This window comes from Lathamus discolor, chromosome 10, assembly GCF_037157495.1.
Source record: "Lathamus discolor isolate bLatDis1 chromosome 10, bLatDis1.hap1, whole genome shotgun sequence".
Taxonomy (NCBI): Eukaryota; Metazoa; Chordata; class Aves; order Psittaciformes; family Psittacidae; genus Lathamus; species Lathamus discolor.
In genome coordinates, this window is record NC_088893.1 from 6,129,509 (window position 1) to 6,154,182 (window position 24,674).

General features: G+C 52.6%; 2 protein-coding genes across 2 annotated transcripts; both read right to left on the reverse strand.

Annotated features, from left to right (window-relative positions):
* Positions 1 to 230: 230 nt before the first annotated feature.
* Positions 231 to 7,968, reverse strand: PROB1 (proline rich basic protein 1). Its single transcript, XM_065690920.1, has one exon. The coding sequence runs from the start codon at positions 4,804 to 4,806 to the stop codon at positions 580 to 582; it is 4,227 nt and encodes a 1,408-aa protein (XP_065546992.1). The 5' UTR covers positions 4,807 to 7,968; the 3' UTR covers positions 231 to 579.
* A 2,102-nt stretch (positions 7,969 to 10,070) lies between these two features.
* Positions 10,071 to 24,096, reverse strand: DNAJC18 (DnaJ heat shock protein family (Hsp40) member C18). Its single transcript, XM_065690922.1, has 7 exons — positions 23,945 to 24,096; positions 23,679 to 23,824; positions 22,311 to 22,496; positions 20,045 to 20,157; positions 17,736 to 17,845; positions 15,559 to 15,731; positions 10,071 to 11,097 (listed from the first exon to the last, which is right to left on the reverse strand). The coding sequence occupies exons 1-7, from the start codon at positions 23,980 to 23,982 to the stop codon at positions 10,973 to 10,975; spliced, it is 891 nt and encodes a 296-aa protein (XP_065546994.1). The 5' UTR covers positions 23,983 to 24,096; the 3' UTR covers positions 10,071 to 10,972.
* Positions 24,097 to 24,674: the final 578 nt, after the last annotated feature.

Sequence of the window (24,674 nt, forward strand, 5' to 3'; positions counted from 1 at the left end):
GAGCTTTGGTGCTGAGTTTGGGGTTCAGGACGAGGGACTCAGATCAGAGGTTTGAGGTTCAGGGTTGGGGTTTGGGGTTCAAGGGCTGGGTTCAGGGCTTACTGATGACCACAGAACCCCCACCTGCTCCCCTTGGACACTCTGGGACAGATGGACATGTATGGACTGCAGTGCCCCCAAAGTGCCAGTGGGAGCCCCTGACCCCCTTTACAGACCACATGAAGACAGGGTGAAGATGGAACATTTAATGGTGTCTCAGCATCTTCACTGCTGGTCCAGGGTGTCCGTGCTGCAGCCGTGGCCATTCAAGCAGCCCAGGTCTTCCTTGGGACAGGACCAGCAGCACTGGGAAAGCAGGGGCCATGCATCTGGTCCCTTTGCCGGCCCCCCGGGGCTGCCACATGCTCACATTGGGAAATGCTTTTCCTCCCCATTCCCATGCAGTCCATTGACGTCCAGCCAGTGCCCATTCCTGCTCAGCTCCTCAGCAGCTCAGTCATGGACAGCGGGTCTCTCCCATGCTGGGGATGATGCTTAAATTGGGGTTAAAGCCCGGCCATTCGCGTCCATTGAGGACCATCACATCCGGAGCAGTGGTCCCTGCTCAGGCCTTGCAGGGCTGGTGCGGGCAGGGGGCTGGCCGGGGCCGGGGCTGGCCCGCATCCCCGTGGGGATGTAGTACAGGCTCTCCAGGTACCCGCAGTCGGGACCCCCGGCACCGGGCGGCCCCTCGCCCTTGGGAGCAGAGCTGAAGGTCCCGGAGAAGCTGGGGTTGTCAGCAGCCGGCAGGTCAGGGTGCACTGGAGACGGGGCAGAGGGCGCCGGGGGTACTGGGAGCCCCTGGAAGCCGCTGTAGGGCACATAGGGTGGGCCATAGACCCCGGGTGGCATGACCAGGGGGTTGTAAGGAGCTTGGTAGAGCCCGGCGTGCGATGCCACTGGTGGGACGAGCACCTCCAGGTACTGCCCGGTCTCAGGGTCGTACAGTGTTTTCAGCTGGGGCTGCCGTGGGGGCTCCATATAGTAGCATTTCCCACTGTCGGGATCCACGAGCATCCTCCGGTGTGTGGGCAGGTGGGGAGCAAAGGGCTTGGTGGAGCTTGGCATGTTCTTACTGCTTGGAGAGGCACCATCAGTCCTCCTTAGGAAGTGGGGAGCATCCTCGAGGCGAGGCTGGGCTGAGGGCACCGGGTGCTCTGGAGCCACCCGGCCTTCGGGGGGCCGGGGCAGGTGGGGCTCGGTGCTGGGTTTGCTCCAGGGCACTTCCCCAGGGGGCAGGGGACACACACCGGCCCCCAGTGGAGCACTGGCTGGGTTGGGGACCAGCGGGGATCCAAAGAATGAGCTGGCCATGCTGGAGACTGATGGGTGCCCAAAAGAAGTGGGGACTGGGCTGGTGCCCAAGAGGGACCCAAAGGATGTGCTGGATTGATTGGAGACCAAGGGGCTCTCAAAAGAAGCACTGGCCGAGTTAGGGAGCAGGGGGGTCCCAAAGGATGTGCTGGATCGACTGGGGACCAATGGGGTGCCAAAGAATGTGTTGGCTGAGTTAGGGACCAAGGGGGTCCCAAAAGATGCACTGGCTGAGTTAGGGACCAAGAGGGTCCCAAAGGATGTGCTGGATGGATTGGGGACCAAGGGGGTCCCAAAGGATACACCTGTTGGATTAGGGACCAAAGGAGTACCAAATGATGAACTGCACAGGCTGTGGACCAAAGGGGTCCCAAAGGATGCATTGGCTGGGTAGGGGATCAAGGGGGTCCCAAAAGACTTGTTGGTGGGGTTGGAGACCAAGGGAGTCCCATACGATACGCTGGCCAGGCTGGAGGCTGATGGGTAGCCAAAAGACGTGTTGGTCATGCTGGGGACCGTGGTAGTCCCAAAAGATGTGCTGGCTGGCTTGGGGACCAAGGGGGTCCCAAAGGGTGCACTGGCTGGGTTGGGGACTGCAGGGGTCACAAGGGGTGCACTGGTTGGGTTGGGGACTGCAGGGGCCCCAAAAGGTGCAGTGATTGGGTTGGAGGCTGCAGGGGTCCCCGAGGGTGCAGTGGCCGGGCTGGGAAGTGCAGGGGTCCCAAAGGACCCGCTGGCCGCGCTGGCGACCGAGGGCGGCGTCGGCACCGGAGCGGGTTTGGGGGCTTTCTCGGGAATTGCCAAGTAGTTGGAGTTCTCCGCCGGGGCAGCGGGAGGGGCCGGCTCGGTGGCTGCCGGCCACGTCGGTGGACGCTCGCAGGGCTCCCTCCGCTCCGGCAGCCGGGTAGAGGCAGCCTCACCGCCCTCCCCACCTCGGAACGGGGCGACGGGGCCGGAGCCACCGGCGGAGCCGCCGCCCCCCACCGACACCAGCCGGCCCTGGGCCCGGTGCTGCCCCTGCTCTCTTACAGGCGGCTCTGGGGCGCTTCTTGCTGCCGGCTTCCCCGGCTGCGGGTGCGCGGTGCCGCCAGCCACCGATCCGGGGTGGGGGTCACCGCTGCCGGGGAGCTCTCCAGGGCCACCGTGGCCGTGTCCTTCCGTGGGGCTCGGTGGCGGCGGCGGGAGCAGGACGGTCTTCTCTGTGCGCAGCACCGCGCTGCTCTGAGCCGGGACCCCTTCCCCGGACCGCGGGCCCACCAGCACGTGGAGGTGGGTCTCCATGTGGGGCACCCCCTCTGCCGTCGCTGCCCGCGGAGGGACCCGGAGCTCGCTGCGCTCCCGGCGCGGGGGGGACGCCGGCGGCCCCTCCGCTGCAGCCGAACCCCGTCGTGTGGCCTGGACCTTGGTGATGTGCACGGGGGAGCGGCGCGGGGGTGAGGAGCGGCTGCCCCGGGCACAGAGCGGGGCTGGCTCTGCCGGCACCTCCTCGCGTCCCGGCTGCGGCGCTGGCTCCCGGCGGCACACCGAGCTGCAGTGGATCACCAGCGGGGCGGCCGGGGCCGGCTCCGCGCTGCTCGCCGGGGCCGTGGTGCCGCGGGATGCGCCGGCGGTGCCGAAGCAGAGGTTGTAGCTGCTCTTCATCAGCTTGCGCACGTCGCGGGGTTGCGGAATGCGCCCTTTCCCCTTCTCCTCCGGCTTGGGGGGGACGGGCGGCGGGGACCGCCGGGCCGGGGGACTGGGGGGCTGGCGCGGCGCCGCCGGCGGCTTCTCCTCGTGTCGGTTCTGCGGCACCAGCCTCACGTCCTGTGCCCGGGAGGTGAAGGTGCGGCGCGGCGGCACAGCAGGGAAGGTGTCGGGCTCAGCGGGCAGGGTCTGCAGGTGGCCGGGGCAGATGGCTCGCTGCCTCAAGCTGGGCCACGGCTTCGGAGCTCTCCCAAACCTCGGGGCGACATCCAGCACCTTCCCCACTCCAGGCTGCGCTTCGAACAAGGCACGTGCTTGTCGGTAGCGGATCCTCTCCGGCGGCGGCTCCTCGGTGGTGCCGGGCAGCCAGTGGCCCTCCATCACCTCCTGGTACTTGATCCTCTCATTGAGCTCATTGAAGGTCTTCTTCAGGTTGCAGACGTTCTCCCTGGTCGCCTTGCTCAGCACCACCCCCTTGGTGGGGTGGGTGGTGGCGGTGCTCCCCACAGCCACCGGCGCCACCAGCATCCCACCACCCCGCAAGTCCTCCGCTGAGAAGCTGCAGTCGGAGCGGGATAAGGAGCTGGACTTGCCTTCCAGACCATCACCCAGCAGGTCGGTGCCGGCGGAGGATGGCCCCGAAGAGGTCGAGCTGCCCCGCAGCCCCTTCTGCTCCATCTTGATCCTCTGCTCGTACTGCATTTTCTTGGCGAGGACATTCTTCACCAGGCAAGAGGCCGCCCTGGTCTTGCTGGTGTCGGCATCCAGGGAAGCTGTCTTCATGAACTGCTTGTAGTTGAGCCTAAAGTCCTCACCGATGGCTCTGCCCTTGCTGGGGGGCTCCTTCCTGGCAGGGGGCACGGGCTGGGGGGCCGGGGCATCCCCCCGGGGGACAAAACCTGTTTCCTTCCTCTCCTTCCTCTTCAGCAGGATCTGCCGCTTTGGGACAGTCCTCTTCTTGCCATGGCCCTTCCTGGCCTCACCACTCTCCAGCTCCACATCCACGCACTCAAACTGTTCCTTCCCCAGCAAGCCCAGCAGCTCCCCGTCCATGCCGGCAGGGAAGGGCCAGCACACCCTGCCATGGAGAGGTGCTGCGGTGCCCCGGGGCTCGCCGCCAGCCACTGGCCACCTCCGCGGCCGCCCACCGTCCTCCGACAGTGAGTTGGAGAGGCTGGAGGAGGTTTGGGAGCTGCACATGTCGAGCCGGGCGCCGGGGGGACCAGAGATGCTCCGGAAAGCCCTGGCCGTGAGTGCCTGCACCTCGCCGTCCACCTCATCCGAATCGCTGGGCCCCTCGCCGAGCATCCCCCTGGGCAGAGCCAGCTCCCCGCTGCTGCTGGTGGCGGTGGTGGTGGTGACAGCCTGCCGGTCCCCAGCGAGGGGACCCATCCTGCCGCCCTGCCCCGGCGCTGGGCTATTCTTAGCCGCGATGGACAGCTGAGCCTGCCGCGGGCGTGCGAGGGGGCCGGGCGGCGGGGGGACGCTGGGGGCAGCCCTGGGGGGGGTCCCCCCCTCCTCGTCCAGGAACTCCAGGCAGTCCTTGAAGGTCTCCGTCCCGTCGGAGCACAGGGCAGAATGGTAGGACGACACGGAGGAGCCCGACATGCTCTTGGCGAGGTCGTCGCGGGGGAGGCCGGGGAGGTGGCCCTCCTCCTCCTCCGACACGGAGCGCCGGCCGTCCCCGCTGCTGCGGCCGCCCTCGCCATCGGTGCTGGGCAGCTCGGCGTGGGACAGCAGCACGGGGTCCCTCTTCCCGCGGGGCATCATGGCAGGGGGGACCCCGAGGGGTGCCAGCCGGTGCCGGGGAGCACCCCCGGGTGCTGGGGACGCTCTGCCGGGGACGCCGGCTCGACCTTCTGGCTGCCTCGCCCTCACGGCGGCTGGACCCGGCGCAGCACTGAGCAGCCCCCTGATCACATGGACATCTGCGAGCGCCAGCCCGGGCCGGGCGATGCCAAGCGCATTGCCGGGATGCCACCGCCACCCCCGGCCTTAGGGGGCTGCCGGGGGGCTGCCAGCACCATCCCCTGCCCCACACCCGCGCCGCTGATCCCCAAACCCACAGGTGAGGTGTCAGAGCACCCCGCACCCCATAGGGGTACCCGGATGGGTGCCCCCGACTGCAGCAGGAGCTGGGGGACCCGCAGACTACTCCAGGCTTGTCCCATCCCCCGCAGGGCACAGCCGCAGCCCCAGGCTGCTGCTACATCCCCATCACGGCTCTTCTCCCAGTGCCTCTGCCTGCACACACTGCAGTGGTCTCATCCTGGGGGCTTCCTGCAAACCCCACCCTGCGCCAAGCAGCAGCTCCTCCATAATTAATCACAAGCAGCCCGAAGCCAACTCAAGGCTTCATGTCAAAGCAGGCACTGAGCACCTCTGGGACTCACAGGAGCCGAACGATGCACAGGTAGGACTGGCCTGTTTGGGGACACTCAGAGCAGGCTGCTGGGTGCCTGGCATGGCACGAGGGTCCCTGCAGCGTGCCGGCCCCGCTGCTGCCGCTGCTGGAGCCCGGTCCTAGCTTTGGAGGGGGATTTTCACTGCACAGCAGCAGCAGCAGGTGCTTGCCGGCACTGCCAGGCCCGGAGCAACCCGATGCCCAAGTCCTCTGGGTTCATGCGGGGACTAAATTTAAACTTTGGCACAGAGGAAGGCTCCCATGGTAGCCGGTGTGGTGCTTAACCCTTTGCTGCCCAGCAGGGCTGTGCTTGCAGGTGGTATTTGTGCCCATGGGGAGGGGAGGAGACCTGCCTGTGGGCAGCACTTGCCATCACAGTATCCTTGTGCAGGTGGCCTCAGTCCCTACAGCCTGGCTCTGCATGGACCCAGTGGGATGTGGCTGCCAGCACAGGAGCCCCCTGCATGGCTCAGTGCACCCCAAAACCTTGGGCTGCTGGTCGGGTACTCCATCCCCCTCTGGATGTGAAGGGTCCTTGGAGCATCCCAGAGTCCAGCTCCTGCTCCAGCACAGCTCGTGGCAGCCCAGCAGCTGCCTGCTGAGTCACTGCTGGCTCCAGCCCTGTGAGGCACGGCCGGGAACACTGAGGGGATGAGCACACATCCACCTGCTGCTGGATTTGGATGTACAAGCAGAGGGGATGAAGGTCCCCTCGGGCTGAGCTGATCCCTTGGTCCAGATCCCAGAGATGCTGTTTCATTCCCTCTCCTCTGCCAAGGTTCATGCCCAGCTTCCCAGTGCTACTGGCGCTTGGTGGGAAGGGGAGGTTGGTCCAGTTGGGGTGCTACCATCTGGGGTGCCACTGCTGGGGCAAGGAGGGAGGGCAGAGCAGGCACAAGGGGAACACGAGCTGTGGGAGCTGTAAGGTAAAACCATCAACCTAGTGGGAGGATCCCTGCAGCAGTCCCTGGGCATGTGGGGAAAGGGCTTCGTGCCTCTGCCTACAGCTCCTGCTGCCCTGTGTGAGGCAGATTTAGGGCAACAACTCATGTAAAGAAGCAGCTTTAAACCTTCCTCTGTCTCACAGAGCACAATTCCTGTTGCTGCTGCATCCTTCACTCCAGGTCTTGCCAAACCCGAAATGGTGTCAACAGCTGTGACAAACCGGAGGCTGCGAGGGTGGCTGGAAACTACCACCGGAGGCTCAGCCTCTCATCCGCTTCCCCAGCACTCGCTCCCAGTGCTGCCGGTGATGGGATGACCCTGGGCACCCCCTGCTCCACAGGGAAAAGCACAGCCGGCTGCAGCACAGGCTGCTGGCCTGGCAGGTTTCTTCAAACACCCCCAAGGCTGCCAGAACAACCTGTCTGGGTGTGTTGGAGCAGGGAGGGAACCGGCTGGGCAGCCCTGGCTCAGCAACACACCAAGAGGCTGCACCTCCTGCTCCTGGGTCCACCCCCCCAGTGCGGCGTGGGTTGCGAATTCTTAGCAGGAAAGAGGGAGCAGGGCACGGTGGGGATCCCGGCAGTTCTCCCACCAACCAGAATACACCCATTGAGAACAGCTCGGGGTGGGGGTGTGGGACCAGAACGACGCACAAACACGTTACAGAACAACGGGTGGACCAGGTTGAGCCAGACGTGTTCCTTAAACACTGATTTACGTTTAAGCCACCAGGATGCTGCCTATAGACCCACTACTGCCTTTACTTACTAACTCGGTTTCTGTGCCAGATCTGTGCATGCCCGCCTCCCGCGGCTGGGAAGCTTGCAGGAGGCAGCAAGGATGAAGGCAGGCCGCGCCTCTCCCATGCTGGAGCTGCGTTCCGCAGCCTCAGAGGGGCAGGAAACACCGGCCCTGCTTGGCAGAGGTTGCCGGCGGGTTTCGGAAGGGGTCTGGCCATCCAGGACACGCCAGCAGCTCCGTATGTCAAGCCCTTCGGCACCCAGGGGTGGAACGTGTTCGCTCGGGGCAGACACCAACAGCTCGGGCTCATCAGTGACCGAGCCCTGGGCTCTCTGCGGTACGCCCCGTGGTGCAGGCACGGCGCAGGGGCGATGCCGGGAGCGAAGCGCCCGCCCCACAGCGGGGCCCGGAGCGCGGCAGCCCCGCCGTGCCCGTGGGCACCCCCGGCCCGGGCCCGCTCCCCGCAGCGGGGACAGGAGCGCGCCCCGCGCACCGGCAGAGGGGGCGTGCCCGGCGCGGATCCCGCCCCACAGCACTGCTCACAGCCCGCGCCCCCGTCGAGCCCCCCCCTCCTCCCCGCCGGCCCCTCCGGGGAGGGCAGGTGCCCGCCGCGCTCGCAGCCCCAGCCCCGGCCCCGCTCCCGGCTCCGGCTCCCCACGGCCTCACCGCCCGTCGCCATCTCCGGCCCTCCCGAGACAAATGGCGGCTCCCGCCGCCGAGACTGCCCCGTCTCCTAGCAACGCGTGGGCTCTCGTCCGCGTTCCCCTCTCAAGTGTTAAAGGGGCCGCGGCAGAGCTCCCATGGCGGGCGGCCCCGGCCCAGCCCCGGGCCGGGCTCAGCGCACACGAGCCGTGGGGACCCGCGGCTCTCTCGTTGGCTCCCTGCCGCTCCTCGCCATGGGGCCGCGCCTCCATTTTGCATGGCACAGGCTGCCAGAGGCTGCCATTGCGTGAGGCAGGGTTCACACTGCGTGAGGCAGGGTTCACATTGTGTGAGGCAGGGTTCTCCATTGTGTGAGGCAGGGTTCTCCATTGCGTGAGGCAGGGTTCTCCATTGCGTGAGGCAGGGTTCTCCATTGCGTGAGGCAGGGTTCTCCATTGTTTGAGGCAGGGTTCTCCATTGCGTGAGGCAGGGTTCTCCACTGTGTGAGGCAGGGTTCACATTGTGTGAGGCAGGGTTCTCCATTGTGTGAGGCAGGGTTCTCCATTGTGTGAGGCAGGGTTCATGCTGTGTGAGGCAGGGTTCTCCATTGTTTGAGGCAGGGTTCTCCATTGTGTGAGGCAGGGTTCTCCATTGTGTGAGGCAGGGTTCTCCATTGTGTGACGCAGGGTTCTCCATTGGGTGAGGCAGGGTTCACACTGTGTGAGGCAGGGTTCTCCGCTGTGTGAGGCAGGGTTCTCCATTGTGTGAGGCAGGGTTCTCCATTGGGTGAGGTAGGGTTCACATTGTGTGAGGCAGGGTTCTCCACTGTGTGAGGCAGGGTTCACATTGTGGGCAGTCAAGGCAGCTTCATGGCTGTCCTTCAATCATTACATATATACCCAAGCTCATCTGCAAGTTCTTCGTATCCCCAAGAAGAGGGAGTATCCCCCCCATGCACCAGCACCCACTGACACAGACATGGCCACGGCCATAGACATGGATACGGACACAGTGTGTCCCGCAGTGCTGGATCCAGGCATACAGGCGTGTCCTGGAGCAGCTCTCTTTGTCCCTTGAGAGACCTCAGAAGTAATTAGCAGGCCATGGCCACTGGGCACTTTGGTAAATGATAAGAGCACTGAACAGCCTTGGGCACCTTATAACAATGTTCCTTTTTTCCCCTTAGGATCATAGAACCCCAGCCTGGATTGGGTTGGAAGGGGCCTTAAAGCTCATCCAGTTCCAACCCCCTGCCCATGCCACTGGATGAGCTTTAAGGCCCCTTCCAACCCAACCCATTCTGATTTCAAGTTCTACTGCATGTATCACTAAAGCCATTTCAGAGCCCACTGCCCTCACTCACAGCGCACACCACCACCATGCAAAACCCTAACACCCTGGCTGTGATTGCGAAGAGCACCTGATTGCTTTTTATATGAGACCTTCCAGTGTCATGTATTTCAAAAAGCAATCTGTGTCTTGTGTATCTGCCCTCCAGCCTGGACTCTTCCCTACTTCCAGAGAAGACGTCTAAAACTGTGCTTCTCCCACCTCCTTCGGTACCTTTAGTGAGAGGTGCAATCGATTTTACGTCCAAAGTACTATGGATGAATTGCTCTCCCCACCTGTATCCCCTTAAGAGCTGTGGGAGCCAAACAGGGAAGACACCAAACCTGGAACAAAGCCCAGTGCATTTAAAATACATTCTACAAACTATGTACTATATAAAAAGCAACATTAATTTGTCTTTTTGGACACACTCATATTATGTGCTCCCCACTGGGAAACACCAGAACCGAGGCTGCCCGTCCTGCTGCCAGCCACATTCCTAATCTAGAGTAATCAAGGATTTTTGCCTTTAAAGACTCTCACACCAAAGCTGTTTCACAACAACCCTCTCCAAATGCTGTTTTACTGGCCTCTCCCTGTCCCGAGTGGCTGACAAACTCTGCTCAACTTCCCCAAGTGTTCCAACAGGGAGCAAATGCTAACACAAAAATGCTGTTGTAAGGAGTCACTTAGGCACTGGGGCAACAAGAGAGATCTGCTCAGTCCTAACAGATGTATACTTGCACATCAGGGAGGTGAGTACCATCTCTGCTGTCCTGCTCAGAGACATCCTTTGTGAGAACAGCTCAGTCCATGGGTGGCATGCACCCACGGCAACCCACCAGAGAAACTGGCTCAGGTGATGCTCAACTGGAATAACACTGTGCTCTGTTCTTATAGGTACAACCCACCCTCGGCCTGCCTTCAAATGCCTGGTTTTGTAACAGAGGATCAAGAAAAAACAGGACACTGCTACATGGATCTTTTTTCTTTGCAATACTAATATCTACAGTGAAACATTCATAACTGCTCAACAGAGTAAAAATATGCTACATCAAACCTGTACCAGAAAAAGCAGGACCCTTTAACAGCTGGAGAAGAGTTTGCAGGTAAAAATGAGAATTAAACAGCCAGCCTGAAAATATGCCACTGGAAACATCTGAGAAAATAAATAGGGTTGTCCTTTCTCTGCAGCTCGGCAGCTGCTGGAATTGGTGCAATTCATCTTCTGGTTTGATGTTGCTGTTGGGATCTCGGTGCCATCTCACCATATAGCAGCACGGGCACAGCCTTCCAGTCCAACAAGCCCAATGTGAAGTCCCTCCTGGAGCGGGGAGTGTGCTCAGGTGCTCACCTGAAGCAGGTTCCTGTCTCTTGTGAAGGAAGCACTGCACATCACACTGAACAGGAAACCCAACAGGGAACACGCTGCCTTCCATCTACATTCTCATGAGAGCCCACTGCAGCAGCAGGGCAATGCGCTTGGTCTGTGAGAGCACGCTGTTCCTGTGATCAGTGAGCTGCAGGTCCATGTCAAACACAGAAAGCAAAGACATTTGTCTGTCTTCCTGGGAAGCACACACTGTCTGGATGGCAGACAAACTACTGATGAGGACGAGCTCCAAACTAGTAATAGCATTTCCCAGGGGATTCATTTACAAAGTGCCACTGGTCCTTGGAACCAATATAGTGTACAGTATATATTACAGCAAACACCAGCTCTGCAGCTTGTGTTGGCCCCTCTCTGCACTCTATGCAGAAGGACTCAAATATCCACACTTTTTACAATAGACTCCTTCCCTTTTTATACAAAGGAAAATAAAACCATAAGTTAAAACAGCAATAAATTAAAACTACAGAACGTGTGCGTTCTGGTCAGCCCCCTTTGTGCATTCCAATCAGACTGGAGAGCTTCTCACAGTGCTCAAGTTTCAGGGATTCTGCTTTCTGCTTTAACCGCTCGTCTCTGTACAGCTTGGCCAAATTTGACAGCTCAGACTCTGAAAGATGAAAAAAAAGATACATATCAGGATGAGCCTGCTTTCAGTAACTGCTTCTCTGTGCTTTGTTATCCTTGTGGCTTGTGTGGGGTCTTTTTAATCCACTTTGTTTCAGTGAGACTGGGGATGTTAATATGCTCTGAAGAGACACCATCGAGTTTAACCAAGCTACTTAATGAAGAAAAGAGTATTTTCTTAAGTGTTTGAAAACTCAGTTACACCAATCCTCTCTAACCAGTGCACTAGCAGGACAATAACCAAACAAAACCCAAGACTGATTGTTAAGTCTATGAAGAAAACACACACTATAAAAGTATCGCTTGGAAGTCAGTTAAGATTTTAAATCATGTTAATGATCTAAAGCATAGGTGATTGCTTTAAGATACCTGTATATTGTTAAACTAATGGCATAAAAGGGGCTACACAGCACCTGTCTTAGGCAATACTGTGACTTTGGAATCAGCTCTCATCTCATCCCACACTAATTCTTAGGGATGCAGAGGAGGGTCATTCCACACCAGTGGTGTTTAGTGACAAGCCAGAAGGATGAAGAGCCACTTTTCCTGTCACTGCCCTGCAGCCTAATAAGCAAAGCAGGACTTAAAGGACATAGCTCCCTGTCCATTTCATTGGGAAACATCACTCCTGTGGCAGATCTATTTGCAAGGGCCCAGAGTACCCATCCAGATATACTCTTCATGCTATAGATAACTGGATTTTTGTGTTGCACTGTCAGAATCCAAACTGTCTGGTAAGAGGTTTGCCCAGACAGCAGTATAAATGGTTTTAATTTTCATCCCCCATGGTATTCATTACAGGGAGGTGAAGAAGTAGCTGAGGGACTTGTCCGAAAGGCCCCTGTGCCCTTTCATTAACAACACAATCTCGAAGGTACTTTGCACTTTTCTTTTCCTTCTTCTCAAAAGTACCATGAAGCGGCAATAATCTCCTTCTTTCAGTTATTTTCCCCCCTCAGTAGTTCAGAGAATATCTTTTGCTGATTAGCTAAGGAAATCTTAATATAGCTTTCTCCCTGAAGAATCATTTAGACCCAGCATTAGATGCACCTAAGAGAACTGCAGTAATTTGTTGCTGAAAAGGTCAGAATTTCCCTAAGGACTGGCTACCTGATGACACTCAACTTTTCAGAGCTTTTATACACCTTCAAGTTCCTCATTTAACCAAATTATTCAGAGTGGGAAGAACTTCAATAGGTCCTTTCACTCCTTAAGTCCTCTGCCCCTGTCCCACCGAAATTTAAAGCCATTTAAGCCTCCACCTATTTACCAACTGACAGGCACAACCATTTCACTGTAGATCAGGAATCAATTTTCAGGTTATATAACTCAAAATGCCATTCAAGTACTGCTGGGCACATAACCTTGACAAGCCTTCAGCAAAGCCAGACTCGGGTAACTGTCTCCTAGTGCAGAGTCCCTGGAGTTCTGCAGTGAACTCCAGGGACCTTATCGGGCAGAATTATTCACTGCAAATGGCTGCACTTCTGACAGCATTCACTCTGGCACATCTGTTTCTTGTGCTTTTCTATCTCCTACACAGATCTGTTCCTTTGAGCTTTTTAAAGGAAGCCCTAAAGCACCCAATTCCAACCACATGGCCTTATTCTCACTGCCTGCAGTTGCCTCTAATTTTCTACAGCTTGGAGCTCTTTGCAGTCTTACATTACGAATGTGCTAGCACAGCTGAACAATCTGCAAAAACTTGGGATGTGCTGTTTGTACTCTATTAGGTATTTCAGAGGACCAAACCCCACAGCACACATAGCTTTTACACACTATTCTGCTGTGAAGGGAGGAGCAGTCTACTGCAGCAGTACAGAAGTGACCTGCTGAACGAGACACTGGTGCTTCAGTTACTTTTGCAGTTTTAATTAAGGTTGCTGGACACTGGGTAATGCTTTTCAAGTCATAAAGTCAAGGACTTTAAAAATCAAACTGTTCCTGTAACTAATCTATGTTCATTCTGCTGGTGCTAAAGAGAAATGCAGCTTCAGTAAAAGAAACAAACAAATGTACTATTAATAGACATTCAACTGACAAAAACAGAGTAGCCCACGTGAAGTTAAACACTTAAACAAGAATTAACAGACCTAAGTTATGAAGCAACAGTTGACTAAGAACTGTCTCAACATCTCAGAGAACTCCTCCCCAGCAGTCCATCATGTACTCACGGTTTACTCAGGGTTTATTTTTACACACTTGGCTGTACTAAAGTTAGCAGAGCCTCAGCTGTGCTCATTACCTGCTCGCTGGCCTACACGATAGTCACTCTGAAAATGGTTTATGTTCTTTTTCCAACTATAGTGGCATCCTGGGGCTACTGCAACTGTGGATGCTGTAAATACATCTGCAGATCTGTGACTAATAAAGCCTGAAAGTGTAAATTGCTCCGGAGGAGCACTGGTTCGCAGCCATGACTTAGTATTCAGTGCTGAGTCACCCCACCCTCTCTGACTTAGGCTCTTTTAGACTTGCAAACGCTGTTGCCTGTTTTGGGGCACAGCGCTCCTCAACTTGGTCTACGCGAAAGAGACAATTCGGCAACTTTCAGTTGCATAAGGTAAATGAAAAGGATTTTCTGTAAGAAATCTATTCCCTCTCTATAGCAAGCCTACACATGAAGCCTACAGTTACAAACAGCCACGTATACCTAGAGCACAGCTACTGCCAGCTACAGATGCTCAAAATCACAAGTCAAGCACACCAAAACCTAAAAGATTGTTTGGGATTTTTATGGTCTTACATTAGGATCGTTTTAACTTCAGAGCCTACATCTATATGTGTCTCTTGAAAGTCAAGATGGGTAACTTTTATGTAAAATAAACCAGTCTCCGGATGCAAACAGAACAACTCTCCCCATCAAAAACCTGGGAATAGTTTGGAATCAGAAGCACTGACTGTTCCCTGTAGCACAACAAGGCTTGCTTAGACAAAGCATATACTTCCATAATGATGCAATGGGTGAAGAAACTGTAAACAAGTGCAAAGAGACTTAGTGGTGTGCCAAGGACTGCTTTACATGGAGCAATTTAGAAAGCCCTACTAGTGTGCTGAAGCAGCTCACCTGCTACTACTAAACATTTACATAGAAACAGCTTCTTATAGCTTCCTTTATGCACAGTGGTAGTCAGTGTGATGGGTTTGTGTGATGGGTTCATCAGTTACAATATCCCAACTTCAGCTAGTCCTTGTATTTGATTTCTGTTGTTTTGTACAGTTCCAAAAGGAGCAAGGATTTGCTCAACGAACTAGATCAGTAGTAGTTAACAAGTAATACAGTATGAGGTTAAGTAAAATATACATCCCCAATCGACTTAGGATCATAGAATCATAGAATAGTTAGGGTTGGAAAGGACCTTAAGATCATCTCATTCCAATCCCCCTGCTGTGGGCAGGGACACCTCCCAGTAAACCATGCCACCCAAGGCTCTGTCCAACCTGGCCTTGAACTCCGCCAAGGGTGTTCAAGGCATGGAGCATCCACAACTTCCCTGGGCAACCCATTCCAGTGCCTCACCACCCTTACAGTAAAGAACTTTCTCCTTATATCCAATCTAAACTTCCCCTGTTTAAGTTTTAACCCGTTACCCCTTGTCCTATCACTGCAGTCCCTGATGAAGAGTCCATCCCCAGCATCCTTACAGCCCCCCTTCAGATACTGGAAGGCTGCTATGAGGTCTCCACGCAGCCTTCTCTTCTCCAGGCTGAACAGCCCCAACTTTCTCAGCCTATCTTCATATGGAAGGGAAAGAAGCAAGGAAATCTTTGGCAGTGAGAATGATTCTAAATGCTCACATTCTGCGTTCCCCTTTCAGCATTCGATTCTCGTTTTTAAAAGACAGTCTTGACTATGGAGAAAAACATGATCTCAAACTCATCTAAAGATAGAAAATGCAAATAAGCACACAAAAGAAGCATGAAAGCATGCTCTTTGAAAACTGATACCAGTAACACAGGCCACTGCAGGATAACCACAGGCACTTGAATAGGCTGTGGGCTCTCATCTGGGGAAGTGCTGAAGAAAAAGTTAAGATAATCCTCTTGTGAAGCCAGTAGAAGCAAAAATGATTCTGCTCCAGCAAAGGAAATGTGGAATAGGTGATGTCTCAATATCTTTTCTAGCCCTCACACAATGTCAGAGCAAGGTAAATGTGGATGACTGTATGTTTAAAACATCATCACTAAGAGTTATTGAAGCATAAAATCTGAGTGGAAGAAATATCTCAAAGGGTGAGATCTACTTTCCACTTGTCTCTCCAAATCACCTAAAATGAGCTCTGACAGACTCTCAAGAATAGCAATAGCAGATGTGACAAATACCAGTGCAGAGATTTTACAAGCATCAGAAACTGAGGCTAAACCCAGCAGTGCCTGGTGAAGCACAGCCATCCCCCAACTACCCAGGGGTTGTAGGCACACACCCATAACAAAAGGAACTTACTTTGCTGTTTCTCCTTCCAGCAGCTGGTCTGAATGTAGTCTATGTAATCTTTTTCAACAGTTTTCTCTAGCTCTTGAAGTTCTGCTCCTTGATAATTCCTCTCAAAGTTTTTATCAACGTAGTAAGGCACCTGCAAGTTCTTGGTTTCTCTACTAATCACATGGCCTATGGACCTATGGAAACATGGAGAAAACAGGAGGGGTAGCAGTTTAAATATAAAGAAATCAAGAAGTGTTTCTCCATATCAGCATTTCCAGAGGACGGTGTTCACAACAGCTTCTTCACAGATAGTTTCTGCAGCACTACAGCTCCCTCAGCCATCCAATAAGGAAATTACAAGTTTCAGGCGCAGCAAGTTGTACACTACAACCAGCATTCACCCCCACCCCTGCTAAAACCACAGGGAAATATCCAGTGTTTGGTGACCTCTACAAAGAAGTGACTCTGAGCTGACACTGTTTTCTGCACACACTGTGTGTGTCCTCAACAGCTCAGTCAAGACACTTCCAAAACATCAGAGCAAATTTTATCTGGGAATAGAAGCTCCACACACTTTCCTCTGTTTGCTGATAATTTCTGTTAAGCCAGGTCGAGAAATCCATGGGACTTGGTACCAAAGGTAGAGATTACAGAAAGACATGTAGCCCTTGAACTGCTTAGGGCACAATGCAACTGGATCTGGATCTTCTCAATTTCTGGATCCCTTAGTAGAAATAAAAATTAGCAGGGCAGAATCTAGCTGGGTTTTTATAGGGTTTTATAATCATCAGTAAGCAAAGTGGGGCATGGAATATCCCAAAGTGGGTAGAATTTCCCACTCTGACACAGCCACTGGATTAAAGTGCACTCGTATCCTGAACTTCCTTATTTAAGCAAAGATACCCAGGCATTCTTTCAAATCACTGCCCAGAGAAAGAGGCAGGCAGCCAAAACACAAAGGTTACACTCTACTTGATGGAACTCGGTTCACCCCTTCCATTTCCTGGACTCCTTCCCTCTCGCCATGCCTCAGAGGTGTATGCTCTCTTTATAAAAATATACATAAATAAATAAATAAAAAACCCAATTTCTTTCAGTTTTTAGGCTGTTAGGTTTTTCAAGGTTATGATTTAGAGAAGCAGGGTAAGTGTGTGCCAGGCTCAGGCCTGGCTATCTCAAATCAACAGGCAAAGGGGAGGTTGGGAAGGAAAGCAGGAGAGATTAGCTGCTCAGGGACACTGTGGGAGGGTTCACATGGCACTGCCAGATAGCAAAAACATTCGCTGAAAAAACCTCAAACCCAGACGAGCCAGAAAACAACCACCCTCCTGTTCTCACGCTGGGTCTACACACTGACATCTTGTGGTAAACAACGATAAAGGGTGTTGGGCTACTACGACAGTGCAGAGAATATGGGCCTACACCCAAGTAGTTCTACTCCTAGAAGGCAGCAAGGGGTGTGTTTGGAGCAGGTTCTCCAAAACCCACTGCGTCCCTACTCTTATGGCAGAAAGAGCTGGTGAAGGTGACTGAAATGAGCTCTGTCTCATCAGAGAGCTTCCTCCCCTCCTCCCAACACTGGATGCTGAGAAGAGCAAGAGTTTTTTCCTCTGCCTCCCAAACTCAGATTCCAGCAAGTCTGGTGGTGTCCATCTGCTTCCAGAGCTGACCAGTTCAGCTTGGCCTCTGCAACGCCGGGGTCCTGCTTCTTTACAGATGTTAAACCTGGCCATTACAAGGCTTTAATGAGATTTGCAGAGCTTGACAATTCTTCCCATGGAATTCAAGCTCCAGAGCACATTTGGATTTATGCTTCATTTTTTTATTGCTCTCCACAGGAACTCCAGTGGTGGTCCACAGACCCCTGGGGCTAGGCAGATGACAGCTAAGCAGCACTGTACCTGAGCTACGCCCACCTTCCTGACACTGTATCGCTGTGCAAAACCATTTTAGGCCAGTTGAGAAAGCTTTCTGGCTCAGTGCCTGTTTCTTCAGCACACAGTACAATAAAGCTCACCAGAACTAACTTTATAGCTATAATGCTTCAGAGAACTTGTTCATAGAGATGGTTGGTGTTCCCATATTTACAAAATGATAGTGCTTTCTAGAAAGAACACAGCACTAACATGCATTTTGCTCTCAAGTCCAACTTCACTTAAAGACTGAAAAGCAGAACAACGTGGTTTGGAGTGACTTACGATTTGTAGAACAAGCTGTAGGGTGGGTTGGTGGCCATCAGTTGAGTTATAACTGACACAATTATGATGATGAAAACTGGCATCAACTGAATAAATGCAGAATATGAATTCTGAAAACAACAACAATAATTAGCAGTTAAGAAAAGAGATGGGAAAGGATGCATCTGTCCACAGAAACCAGGCTATCTATCACAGACCAACAGTGTAAACTAAAGAGGAAGTGCTTTTGAATTGAGAAATGACATTTTAATTTCAAAATAACCTTTATTAAGAATATCAGCAAACTCTTTTGAACCGTTTTCTTTTAATTATATTTTCATGACCTATCCTTCATCTACAGCTCCCTTCAGATGCCCACAGAACAGTAACCAAACACAATCCAAACTAAAGGAACATCCTGCAATTCCCACTGGGCATCTTCTGAAGTTTGCTACATGCATTTTAAAATCCCCATTTCAGTTTCATGGATAACATGGGTGAAGAGTGAAGGGTTAAGAGACTCTATGTGGTGTAACTTTGGACAGGATGCACTTGGGGTTTTGTCTGAATGAATTTTGAACATAGAGTGGTAAAAAACATCAAAGAGAAAAAAAAGAGACTTTTACTTCTCCTCTTAACTTCTAAACTGGCTTCTAAAATGCCTTTTCTTATCAGGAGCAAAATATAACATGCCCCTATTTAGGCTTTGGTCTCTGCCCTGAGATAGCAACAAAGATACCTGACACTGCAGTAGGTGGACTCCTTTGCCCTAGCACAGCTGTCCTTGGGCTCTATCAGGGCTTTTTTTTCAGAGCCTGACAGTAAGAGACTCACAGAGAAAAATTAATCTTCCTTGCGGAATGATCTCATTAGGTTAAAGGCTGCCTCTGGAGGAAGATTTCTGCAAGACAGGTGGCATATGTGTATGTGTGCCAGCAACAAATGACACCTTACTTGTTTCACTAGGAGGCAGTGAAGAACAGCAATGAGTGGTGTACCCCAGGGGTCAGTACTGAGATCGTTCTTTCTAGGCAGTGGGACTGAGCACCCTCAACAAGTTCGCCAACGCCGAGCTGTGTGGTGCAGTCACACACTGGAGGGAAGGGATGGAATCCAGAGGGACCTGGACAGGCTGCAGAGGTGGAACCATGTGAACATGACCCTGCACATGGGTCGGGGCAATTCCCATCACAAACAGAAGCTGGGGGTAACTGGATGGAGCAGCCCTGAGGAGAAGGACTTGGGGGTGTTGGTCAATGAGAAGCTACCCATGACCAGGCTTCAACGTGTGCTTGAGCCCAGAAGCCCCCCCTATGCTGCGCTGCATCCCCAGAGTGTGAGCAGCAGTCGAGGGAGGGCATCCTGCCCCTCTGCTGCACTCTGGGGAGACCCCCCCTGCAGTCCTGATCCAGCTCTGTGGCAGCAGCACCAGAGGGACGTGGAGCTGTTGGAGCGAGGCCACAGGAGGCCACAGAGATGCTGCAAGGGCTGGAACAGCTCTGCTCTGGAGCCAGGCTGAGAAAGCTGGGCTGGATCAGCCTGGAGAAGAGAAGGCTCCTTAAGGGGAGACCTTAGAGCAGCTCCAGGGCCTAAAGGGGCTGCAGGAAACCTGGAGAGGGGCTTTGGACAAGAGCCTGTAGGGACAGGCCAAGGGGAATGGCTTTAACCTGCCCGAGGGGAGACTGAGATGAGCTCTCAGGCAGAAGCTCTTCCCTGTGAGGGTGCTGAGGCACTGGCACAGGGTGCCCAGAGAAGCTGTGGCTGCCCCATCCCTGGCAGTGTTCAAGGCCAGGTTGGACACAGGGGCTTGGAGCAAGCTGCTCCAGTGGAAGGTGTCCGTGGCAGGGGTTGGAACTGGATGAGCTTTAAGGTCCCTTCCAACACAAACCAATCTGCGTATCCCAGATCCATCTTGCCCTAGGCTGGACAAACCTTGTGCAGCACCTGCACAGAAGTTGTGAGCTAATTTACTGAAGGATAAAATATGCAGTGAGGACAAGCCAGTACTTCTGCGTGCATTAGCTATCCACATCTGGACTAATTATTGCTGGATTACCAAACCGTTAGAGCCTGCAAAAAGCAATCACCAGCAAAACACCAGTGACAGAAACCCCAGGGCCTGTAATCCTATCAATTCAATGTATTTTTAAAGCAGTGATTAATTAAAGACCATCTAGTTATTGTTGAAATCATCCATTTTGGCTGCAGTGCTGGAGGACAAACACTGAGTGGTTTAGGCATGGGAAGGTCTGTCCTGGCTTCAGATGTGTAAGCTGACCCCTCTACCCTGGTGAAGTATTTAAACCCAAGAGATCCCTCTTCCTGGCTACCTGTGGCCTAGTTTCTTCCTCCTCTTGCTCCTGTGTCCATGCTCTTTCATTCCGGTGCCTCCGTGGATAATAGTGTGTGTCTCTGGCTACATTTGAGAACATATGGATATTTCCTGTTAACAGAAACCAAGAGAGCCAAGATGTTTACTCAGTTGCTGGTACTCACCCCTACTTCTCAGTTTCTAGTTGATTACCCAGGCTTATACTACACAGCCTGCATTACAGTTGTGAGACCTTAGATGAAAAAGCACAAACACACCTTGGATCTAAATGTCAAAAGAAACATGTTGCTCCAAAAAGTGTACCAGAGGAATTGCAAAGTTTGCCCCAAGTCCATGTTAATTTAAATCAAACTGTAGAAACATGCCACACTTTTTGTTACTCTATCTCGTATTTTAATATTGGGTTGGTCACATTCACTTGCAAGGCTGTAGCTTGCGCTGCATCCCCGGGCTGTAAGGAGGAAAAGTAATTTGCTTCACCAGGCTCAGGGCATGAATTATGGCTTCCCATAATTACTCAGCATGGTCTTCTACGCTCTTTTCTACTTATTATTCTTTCAAGCTATTAATAGTTTCACTTAATGATTTTATATTAAGGAAAGAGATTTAAAAAATAGCCTTTTGAGTAACAAAGGAGAACAATTCAGGATTTCCTTTCTTGCACACTGAATGCAGTTAATTTATTTATAAGAATTCTAAAATGAGGAAAGAATTGCATCTGCTGTTTCGATTTGAAGCTTGAATTTGATTTTATCACCATATGAATATCTTAATAATGGCTGTGCTCTCCCCTTTTGCATTTCAGAATGTTTTTGTATTAGAGAATGGAAATTTATGACCGTACCATAACAACAGAAATGCAAATCTATTTTTAAGCCCTGGGAAAGAGGTCACATTATTTTATGCTCTTGTACTGTTCTTTCTCTTCATTTCCCAAAGAATTCTGCAAGAAACCTGTCGGAAGTGACTTTTGCTATTGTGTCAAAACATCTGTTTCCTTGCTTGTTCCAAGATTTGTCCAAGGGGCCTGGCACGTTTGCAGGCAGTGGTCCAACAGAGACACAACCACAAGGGGCTTAGAAGGAATGTGTCTTTCTTGACCAAAAGTTTGTTTCTATCATGCAACCCTGCTCAGACAGTATTCTCACAAGCTGTGAAAAAACAGAAGCAAGTGTGGGAGGGGAAGAATGGCTTCTGCAGGGAGCCTAGAAAACGTTTTTCCAATTTCTAAATTTCTCAAAGAATTCCTGCCAGCAGTTTCTTTCCTTTCATGTGCATTTATTTTTTATAAGTTCAACATGTAGCTGATATCCATTGTAATGTCTTAAGTCAAAAAGTTGAACAAATTGACAAGAGTGCTAAAGCACTTTGCTGCCAGGAAGACGCTGAGCTCAACACACCTTTTAGATTTACTTTAATCCAAACCTGTATTCCACTGATCTTCCAGTACTTTTGTATTTGTACTACAAATACAAAAGCTAAGGCTGGACTGAAGACATGCATGGAGCTATTACAAGTATGGATCTACTCTTCAGTTACTGGATCCTGCATATCCAGTAACAGCCTTTCCTGGCAGGCATCACTTTCTCAGCTAACAGGTTTTCATTTCTTTACAGTATACAAGCTGCTGCAAGCCAGATGAACTCCTGTGTTTTTCTAGTTACAGGGGTGCTGGGACCAACACACCAGGAGCTGCTGCCATGCACACTGGAACACAGAAAGCTGTCGTGACTACAGCACCATTAGCAAAGACACCTCTGATCCTTTCCCAGTCACACTTTATTTTACCTCCCATACCACTGCTGGCTTCTGACAATGGAGGGAATAAAAGCAACAACAAAAAGAAGGGTCTACAGCAACAGCTGGTATTAAAATGCTGCCTAGTGAAGAATTATACAGCCTAACTAACCTCTTGCCAGACTGAAGTGTTCTTACACCTAATGTACTGAAAAATTTCAAGAGAGGCTGGGAGGTGTGGGACTTGCCCCAGCAGCAACAGCCTTTACCATGTTGGCAGCTCTCTGTGCTAGAATTCCTGCACAACAACCCTGGGTTTTGACAACACTTTGTAGGGAACAGAGCTGCTAAAATCTTAAGTTTAAACTGTATGTTAAAGGAGCATTTCCAGGCACAAACATCTAGGAAGGAAGAAAAGAGTAAATCCAAAAAGTTTTTTGCCCTTTTCAGACGTACTGAGAGCAGCTGAACTTCCTTTATGGCCTAGTGTCAGTTCACTGCATTTCAAAAACACTGCAGATACTGACCTGTAGGAAAGTGCCCACCAAAAAACACATTGAATATTTCCTCTGGTGTAATGTCTGCTTCGAATTCTGTGTAGTAATTGTAGTGCTTGGGCTGGCCAGTGCTGACATGCTCCTGGTCACTTCCGAATTCATCGTATCGTAATCGTTTTTCAGGGTTGCTCAGAACTGCAAAAGCGTTTCCTATTGCTGGAGAGGGAATAAAAAGAAGTGTTACACAGCTGTATCATGCAGTATTTCAGATCTCACACTTCTATAAGCAGAGTAGCAATAAAGCCCACATGGGCACGGGAAATCTGTGCTTGACCGAAGATTGAGTTACTTTTAAAAGAGTAAAAAAGTGCTACAACACTGACGTTACCTGTGATGGAATTTATTCCCTGCTAGCCCTGGTATCAGGAAAAACACAAGAGTATTAAAGTGTATGGAGAGAGCTGAAGTGTTTGTAGAACTGAGGTGAGAGAATTCACTTCAGCCAAGAGCCTGAGTGAGGAGGTAACATGCTACCAGCTCAAACTAAGCACTGACAGAGAAGTGCGCCTCCATATACAGTTAATACAGAGTTAATAACTCCAGAGGCTAATTAAAATGCAGAACACTATTCCACGTTTTTGTCTCCAGTGAAGCTGTACAGCAGATCTATGTCACACTTCACATCAAACCATCCCAACCTCTTTGGTTCATCATCTTCCTTGACCTTTGACAGAACATGGCTGTAAACAAGTTCATAGAGAAATACAACCCTAACACAGAAACACAAAGGAAAGCCCTTCAGAAACTCCTCCTTCTAACAGCCTGTGAATGGGTATCTTACTTTCCTCCTGCTGCCTTGCACTGCTGGTGCAGACAGCTGCAACACAGCACCCCGAAAGCAAATGATGTCAGTTTAAATGCTATAACATTGTGATAGCATTGTTGCAGTCTGAACAGGTTTAGATTGCAAGGTTACTGAAAAGACCAGACACAGAACACTGGACTTCAACTGGACATGCTTTCATGTATATATGTATGTGTGTATATAAAGGGTTTATTTATGACACAGAGCAGGTATTGATTACACAACACCACACTCTCCCGCATGGCCAGTACTATTTCCAAGCATGGTTCTGTGCCTTTAGCAGTATCTAATAATGAAATTTGGGATACGTTTTCCTTTGCTTCCAACAGAAATCTCTATTTTGAGGATTAAAAGGCAAACCTTGCCCAAGAGCAGCAGGGTTTTGTGGAGATGGGCAGATCTGTCTGTAACACCACCGAGCTATGTGGGCCCGCATGATGCCTTTATATAAGGTGCACCAGGGTAGCTTGGGGAGTCTGCCCTCATCTTCCTCTTGCTCCAGGGCTGCAGGACCGGGGCCAGCCTGCCCTCACCTTTGAACGCCTCTGTTGCTCCGGGGGCACGGTTCTTGTCAGGGTGGAATTTGAGGGCCAGTTTGCGGTACGCTCTCTTCAGGTCCTCCTCGCTGGCATCCCTCTCCACCCCCAGGATTTCATAGTAGTTCCGGCACCGCTTTATCCTGGAAGCGCGCACAGGGTTACCTCACCGGCCTCTCCCCACAGACCCGCCGCCGCCCCCCATGACCCGCCCCCCGCCGCTCGCTCTGCCGCTGACTCTCCCGCCGCCCCGGCCCCCTCACCGCCGCACGCCGTCCAGCTGCTCCGCCGTGTAGGTCATGGTGGCCGCGGCGGGCCCCGGGGCAGCCCGCCCGCCCCTCCGTCCCTCCCTCACAGCCCAGCGGCCCGGCCCGCCCGCGCCGCCATGTTGTGCGCGGAGGCGGCGGCCGCGCGGGGGCCTCTGGGTAGGGGAGGTGCGGGGGGGGCTGCAGTACCGGGGGGTACCGGCGGCAGGGGCATGGGTGCTGCGGGGTGTCCGGGCTGAGCTCGGTGCCGGGACGGTGGCTGTAGGTGATGTTGTCACTACACCACTGCTAAAGCCGCCTTCCTGCGTCGGCAAGGCTGTGGTAGATGACCATAAGCTGTTGTGTTGAGGCTGGAAGGAGCCCACAGGTGCGCCCCAGTGCCTCCTGGCCAAACTTTGGTTGGAAACCCACGGTGGACTTGTCCTGTGGCTCCTTCAGCTGCATCCGTGCGCTGCTGGTTGTTTCCTCATCCGTGTGGCAGTTAAAGCAGGGCTAATGAGCCGGGCTAATGCTCCTTGGAAGTGGAGTTGTGCTGTGAGGGAGCTGCTGTCTTCCACCAGTGTGCTTTTGTGGGAGCACAGCAGCTTGGAGAAGGCCTTTCACGTGAGCAGCAGTGGATGGAAGCTGGGGATCATGTCACCTCTGTTGCTTATTTCTATGGAACCTTGCTTTGGATGCAAGCTGGTTTTAGAATGGAGCAGGTTCAAGTTATTTGTGGGTAGAAAGA